This window comes from Megalops cyprinoides, chromosome 7, assembly GCF_013368585.1.
Source record: "Megalops cyprinoides isolate fMegCyp1 chromosome 7, fMegCyp1.pri, whole genome shotgun sequence".
Lineage (NCBI taxonomy): Eukaryota > Metazoa > Chordata > Actinopteri > Elopiformes > Megalopidae > Megalops > Megalops cyprinoides.
In genome coordinates, this window is record NC_050589.1 from 289,205 (window position 1) to 296,704 (window position 7,500).

General features: G+C 49.9%; 1 protein-coding gene across 1 annotated transcript in view; it reads left to right on the forward strand.

The window, feature by feature from the left end:
* LOC118780609 (acid-sensing ion channel 1-like) overlaps nucleotides 1-7,500 on the forward strand; it is a 46,080-nt gene that overhangs the window by 9,022 nt on the left and 29,558 nt on the right. Inside the window, exon 2 of the mRNA XM_036533201.1 lies at nucleotides 134-329. Coding sequence (XP_036389094.1) covers nucleotides 134-329 — 196 coding nt within the window. The remainder of the gene's footprint in view (nucleotides 1-133; nucleotides 330-7,500) is intronic.

The following is a 7,500-nucleotide window of genomic DNA, read 5'->3' on the forward strand; positions in this document are numbered from 1 at the left end:
AAATGTGTGTCACAGATATTCACTGGAAATTCCTGCCACCAACAAAGAGAGGACAGAAGGAACACGGAGCTGAATATCCGTTCAGTAAACGGAGTATCTGCCTTAACAGGCTCTCATCCATGTCTCCGCACAGGTATGAGATCCGGGACACACACCTGGTGGAGGAGAGCGTTCTGGAGACGCTGAGGGTCAAAGCCGACTTTCACAACTTCAAGCCCCGCCCCTTCAACATGCGCGAGTTCTACGACCGCGCGGGTCACGACCTCAGAGACATGCTGCTGTCCTGCCGATACCGTGGTACGCTGTGCAGTGCGGAGGACTTCCGAGTGGTGAGTCAGCTGTCTGCTGTGCGTCTGACCAGCAGGAGGCGCTGGGAAACCTGCCTCCTCCAGGTGTCAGGTGTGGTGTGTGTGGTGCACTGCATGCAGCTGCTGTGTTTGGAAGCGTGCAGGTGACCGGGCTTCAGATGGGATGCAGGGATCGGTGGTGTAGGTTCTGGGCGTGTCCTCCTGCCCACAGGGCTTCAGATGGGACGCAGGGATCGGTGGTGTAGGTTCTGGGCGTGTCCTCCTGCCCACAGTCAGAGATGGAGGCTTGCTGTGTCTGTTGTTGACATGCTGTCTGTTGTTCTGTGTCTTTCCCTGATGGTGGCGACAGTGAGCAGCCGTCTGTGGAGAGCCCCGTCTGCAGGAGGCATCTGGCTCTGTGGAGGAATGTGTTTGGGGGGGGGGGGTGTCACTCTTCTGCCATCTGAGACCTCTCTCTCCAGCTCATGTTTATTTGGGAACACTCTGAGTACAGCAGTGTATGGCTGATCACTCCCCTTCGCTGCTGTCACCGTCCTGTAGTGTGGCCGGAGCGTGTGGCAACTGTATAGCATGTATCTTACAGTGGGGGGTTGACCCACGGTCTGTAATATTTCCCCCTCTGGCAGTATTTTTAAAGACAGACAACCCTACTGTTGGTATGGTAACCTTGCTCCTCTCAGTGAGGGAGGAGTAAGTCTTTCTCATCAATCGATGCATTCTGTGATCGTTTAAGTGCACCTGGCCACAAAGACTGTGACCATGTGGCTGCAGCCATGTAAGCACAGTACTGCAGATTCACAAATGCAAGAATATCAGGTGTCCAATAACATGAAATTCTGCCGTCCAGGCAAGAGCCAAGGTTACAAGGATGAAGGTCACATTCTCTTCCCTGTCTGTCAAAGTTGTACTTGCCACGGTCTCCTGCTTCTGATTTTTGGATTCATTTTGAGGGTGAATGACTGTGCTGTTCTGGTCAGGACAGCTGGGTGCTCGTGGTCGCCTCCTACCTGCCAGGTGGGTGAACAGCATGCTGGGATTAAACGTTCTCCATTACTGTGGCTGTGAAGCGGCTGCATGCAAACAGTAACACTACTGTTCTGCTGCAGAACCCTCTGAACACAGTGCGTACCCCTGAACCCTCTGAACACAGCGTGTGGGTTCCCCCTGAACCCTCTGAACACAGCGTGTGGGTTCCCCCTGAACCCTCTGAACACAGCGTGCACCCCTGAACCCTCTGAACACAGTGCGTACCCCTGAACCCTCTGAACACAGCGTGTGGGTTCCCCCTGAACCCTCTGAACACAGCGTGTGGGTTCCCCCTGAACCCTCTGAACACAGCGTGTGGGTTCCCCCTGAACCCTCTGAACACAGCGTGTGGGTTCCCCTTGAACCCTCTGAACACAGTGCGTACCCCTGATCCCTCTGAACACAGTGCGTACCCCTGATCCCTCTGAACACAGTGTGTGTACTCCTGAGCTGTGCTCTGGGTTAAATATGTCATTAATGCTGGTCTTGTGAAATGGAAAGTACCACTTCCATCAAAGCATGAGAGGAAGAAATCATATCTCTGTGTGAAAGCGCAAATCTCAGTCACAGAGGGAAATTGGCTAATTGCAGTTTTGTTAAAATGAAATGAGACTGAAGTGATAGCAGTTCAATTAAAGAGCTAAAAGCTCCACAGTCAAATCAAAGTGATTGTAAAACTTGACACTCAGTCATCTGAGCAATGGATCTTTTTCTCTGATCATATTGCAAATTACTAAGCATGAGGTCAATGTGACCTTATCTGACTGCATGGCCTCACGTCCCTGTGCATGTGTATGTTCTGTACTGTGTGTGTGTGTAATCTGTAGTGTGTGTATGCTCTACTGTGCATGTGCTTGTCTTGTCTTGTCTTTTTTAGAAGTGGCAGCTTTGCTAAAAATGTCCACGGTGGCGTTCCTGCAGAGTGGTGTCAGATTGCAGTACTGTTTTATTCATGAGGATCCGCCTGAGCGCAGGGATCCGCCGGAGAGCTCGGGCCTGTAGGCGGGGCCTTCCTCTGCCTGCACTCACCCAGCCTGACCCAGCAGCCATGCGTTTAACAGTAAAGCTGATGCTCAGCGCACACCATCGATGGACAGAAATACCAGCAGCTGAGCCATAGTTTCACGCACAGCATGGGGGGAAACACTCAACCTGCTTATCTGGGAGAGTGAGGATTCAGTGGCAGCACTGTGGCTGTTTCTGCTGCACTGTGGCTCTGTTTCTGCTGCACTGTGGCTCTGTTTCTGCAGCACTGTGGCTCTGCTATGCCTGTGTGTGTGTGTGTGTGTGTGTGTGTGCATGTTACAGACACTATGCTGAAAGGGCCCACTGGTGCTTGTGTGCACTCATATTCACAGCTCCATTTGGCAGTGAGAAGGGGGGTGGAGATTCATCATCTATCATGAACATTTGTGCCTGCTGTCTGAAACAGAAAGAGAAACTGTAATGAAGGCTTTTTCAGTTCCCAAAAACAGGGGTTGGAAGCCAAGCTGCAATTTCTGTGACTGGGTAGGGCAGCAGATGTGAGGTGGCAGCTCCATGATTTTACTTTATTGCCCTGCAGAGGGGGGTTTTGGGTCATTGTTTTACTGGCTGTTGAGTGATTCTTGTACCTGCCAGCCTTCTCTGCTGTTACTGCTCAGACTGGATGAAAATGGATCAGCAGATACAGCAGGAGCCGAAGTCAAAGCACTGGAGCCTGTGCTACAGTGTGAGGTGAAGGGTGATCGCGCACTCTTCCAGAGACGTTCTCCCATCTCACCGTCTCTCTCTCTCTCTTCCTTCAGTGCTATGTTTCTATCTCCTTCACTTCCTCCTCTCTCCTTCTCTTCCTCGCTCTCTCCTTCACTTCCTCCTCTCTCCTTCTCTTCCTCGCTCTCTCCTTCACTTCCTCCTCTCTCCTTCTCTTCCTCCTCTCTCCTCCACTTCCTCCTCTCTCCTTCTCTTCCTCGCTCTCTCCTTCACTTCCTCCTCTCTCCTTCTCTTCCTCGCTCTCTCCTTCACTTCCTCCTCTCTCCTTCTCTTCCTCGCTCTCTCCTTTACTTCCTCCTCTCTCCTTCTCTTCCTCGCTCTCTCCTTCACTTCCTCCTCTCTCCTTCTCTTCCTCGCTCTCTCCTTCTCTTCCTCCTCTCTCCTTCTCTTCCTCGCTCTCTCCTTCTCTTCCTCCTCTCTCCTTCTCTTCCTCCTCTCTCCTTCTCTTCCTCCTCTCTCCTTCACTTCCTCCTCTCTCCTTCTCTTCCTCCTCTCTCCTTCACATCCTCCTCTCTCCTTCTCTTCCTCGCTCTCTCCTTATTCTTTTTCTCTGTCCACACAGCACTGTATAGATGCTGTCAATTTCAGCACCAAACTTCCCTCCCCTGATCCCAGCAGAGAGGAATTACCTGTGACTAATACCCATCAGTCAGAGGGGCAGCTGAAAGGTCTGTTTGCAGAGAAACATAAAAGAACATCAGAAAACACAGACTCACTTCGATTCAGTGTAGTGTTCAGATACTCACTCTGATTCAGTGTAGTGTGCACAATACTCTGAATTAGGGATTTGTATCACATGTATTAAAATATTGTCCTATAATGGGATTTTATCTTATTTGTTTTTGTTTTTACATTGCACTGTTTTTTTGCTCAGAATTAAATACCTAAAAATCATAACTTGAAAGTATAATAATCATAAAATATAAACGTAAGTATGTGTGAACACATTTTAGACATTGAACACTACTTAAATTAGTATCTTCAAGACTATTTAAATACTGTTCACTATTGAACTAGTTATTAAAGTGCAAGTGTCATTTACACTGAATGCATTTATATTAAGAATTGTAATATAATTTCATGTAATATGTGAAATATATTACTTCTACATTATTCTGTACTACTAATGAGTCCTCATTTCTGATGGCACTTCAGCCCAGATGCAATGATTGTGGAATGATTAAGATCTGATAATGGCTCTGATAGTGATTTTTGGATCTGATGGTAATAGATCTGATAGTGAATTTGGATCTGATGGTAATGGATATGATAGTGATGTTGGATCTGATGGTAATGGATCAGATAGTGATTTTGGATGTCATGATAATGGATCTGGTGACAATGGATGTGATGATGTCACTGTCAGTCAGAACATGGCCCCTTCAGGGTGTATCTCTGCTTTGCTCGGCTGAGGATGGTAAATGCTGGTGTCTGGTGAAATTCACCACATTAAAGGCCAGTCGGAAACCTCCCATCAGGCAGCAGTGTAGCCTCAGCAAGTAGCTTCCTAACGCTGGTCCCACTCAGCTTCCTGTGAAAGCAGCTCCTTCCAGCTGCAGGTCTGTGTGGGCTCAGGGGCTTAGTGGCCACGACTGGGCGGGACTTTTGATTGCATGCTGTGTAGTGTAGATACTCTCAGGGGCAGGGAGCACATGTTGCTTAATAAAGAAACAGTGAGTTCATACACTGCTGACCATGTTATAGAAATAAATGGTAAAGAACACAGCTCAATAACCAGCCTCTTCACGGATCCGAGGATGAAATAAAGATGAGTCTCTAAACCAGAGGTTTTCCACCTTTTTGGGGCTAAGGCACATCAAAGGTCAAACCAGAACATCAAGGCACACCAGCTTAAAGCTGGTTATCGATTATGAAGACTGTCACACACATTATGGTAGGCTATAATGTTATTAGCTTGATTCAACCCATATTGCACTACAGCAGACTGTCAAATAATTATCAAACAGATTGTTAAATCAGACAGGCAATCGTTTAATTTATTAAAAATGCATTGAAGTGCATCGGAGCAAGAACTTGTCTGACATAGTGTGGCATCATGAACAGCAACATACTAAAATAAAATAAATAAAATAAAGTGAAACATTACTCCATTAACCCTTTTGCACACCGGTGTGATTTGCCATTTAGCGCGTATGTTAAAACCGGTGAGATTAGAACACTAGATTGGAAAAATTCTGGCTAATTTTACCTTTGAGAAAACAGCAATTTAACGTTAAAAAATACAGCAAGTGCTAACTGAAAACTATGAGAAGCTTAATAATGCTAGTTACATGCGAAAGGGTTAATAGCACAATATGAAATATCAGTCTTTTCACAGAGTATAAGTGCACACGCACACGCACGCGCACACGCGCGCACACACACACACGCATCGGGTTCCTCAAAATTCCACGGCACACTTCACTTTGCCTCGTGGCACACCAGTGTAACGCAGCACACCAGTGTAACGCAGCACACCGGTTAAGAACCCCTGCTCTATAGACAGAGAGACGTCTCACTGACAGAGAATGCATCTGTCAGTCAGTGAAGGCGGCGTCATTACAGGGAAGATGCCAGAGGAGTCATGGATACAGAGTGACTCACAGCGCCTTCAGTCCCACGGCAGAGATGCAGCCACACTGAGAGGAACCTGAGGGACTGAGGGCGGGGCAGGGATGAATGACAGGCAGGTGAGGGCAGGGTGGGGCGGGGCAGGGATGAATGACAGGCAGGTGAGGGCGGGGTGGGGCGGGGCAGGGATGAATGACAGGCAGGTGAGGGCGGGGCAGGGATGAATGACAGGCAGGTGAGGGCGGGGTGGGGCGGGGCAGGGATGAATGACAGGCAGGTGAGGGCGGGGTGGGGCGGGGCAGGGATGAATGACAGGCAGGTGAGGGCGGGGTGGGGCGGGGCAGGGATGAATGGCTGGCAGGTGAGGGCGGGGTGGGGCGGGGCAGGGATGAATGGCTGGCAGGTGAGGGCGGGGTGGGGCGGGGCAGGGATGAATGACAGGCAGGTGAGGGCGGGGTGGGACAGGGCAGGGATGAATGACAGGCAGGTGAGGGTGGGGCAGGGATGAATGACAGGCAGGTGAGGGCGGGGTGGGGCAGGGCAGGGATGAATGACAGGCAGGTGAGGGTGGGGCAGGGATGAATGACAGGCAGGTGAGGGCGGGGTGGGGCGGGGCAGGGATGAATGACAGGCAGGTGAGGGCGGGGTGGGGCGGGGCAGGGATGAATGGCTGGCAGGTGAGGGCGGGGTGGGGCGGGGCAGGGATGAATCGCTGTCAGGTGAGGGCGGGGTGGGGCGGGGCAGGGATGAATGGCTGGCAGGTGAGGGCGGGGTGGGGCGGGGCAGGGATGAATGACAGGCAGGTGAGGGTGGGGCAGGGATGAATGACAGGCAGGTGAGGGCGAGCGAGCAAGTGAATGAGTGAGTGAGTGAGTGGGTGAGTGAGCGAGTGAGTGGATGAGTGAGCAAGCGAGTGAGTGAGTGAGTGAATGAGTGAGTGGGTGAGTGAGCAAGCGAGTGAGTGAGTGAATGAATGAGTGAGTGAGTAAGCGAGCGAGCGAGTGAGTGAGTGAGTGAATAAGCGAGCGAGCGAGTGAGTGAGTAAGCGAGCGAGCGAGTGAGTGAGTAAGCGAGCAAGCGAGTGAATGAGTGAGTGTGAGTGAGTGAATGCACAAGTGAGTGAGTGAGTGAGCGAGCGAGCGAGTGGGTGAGTGAGTGAGTGAGCAAGCAAGTGAATCAGTGAGTGAGTGAGTAAGAGAGCGAGCAAGCGAGCGAGTGGGTGAGCGAGCCAGTGAATGAGTGAGTGAGTGAGTAAGAGAGCGAGTGAGTGAGTGAGTGAGTGAGTGATAGCATTTCTAGTGCTGCAGGTGTGTTTGCTTTTTTAGGGTGGCAGCCACTGTGAGGAAGCAGAGTCAGACAGAGCTTCCACAGCCGCTGGCCAGTCGGCAGCGTGTCCGTTTCAGCTGCCATTATTGGCCTGATAAATCTACATCTGTGAGGTCCAAGCATGGATATCACATATTCATTAATGCAGAACATATTCAGAGTTTGGCAGTGATGTAAATGCTAAATGCAGTCTGTAGTGGGTCTTCCAGGGGAATGAAATAAAAACAACATCAAACAGAAACAATGCTAATACAATATCAAAAGAATACAATATAAATAATAAATAGCTATGAAAAACAACTCAAATGAAACACAGAGAGAGTTACTGCCAGTGCAATATTAAGAAGCTGTCAGGGGAGGAGAGGAGATGGGAAGGTTGGGGGGGGGGGTTAGGGCTCCTGTCTGTGAAACACTGGAAGAAAAAGTGTGAGCAGGACTGGATTCATTCAGTATGAGCAGGACTGGATTCATTCAGTATGAGCAGGACTGGATTCATTCAGTATGAGCAGGACTGGAT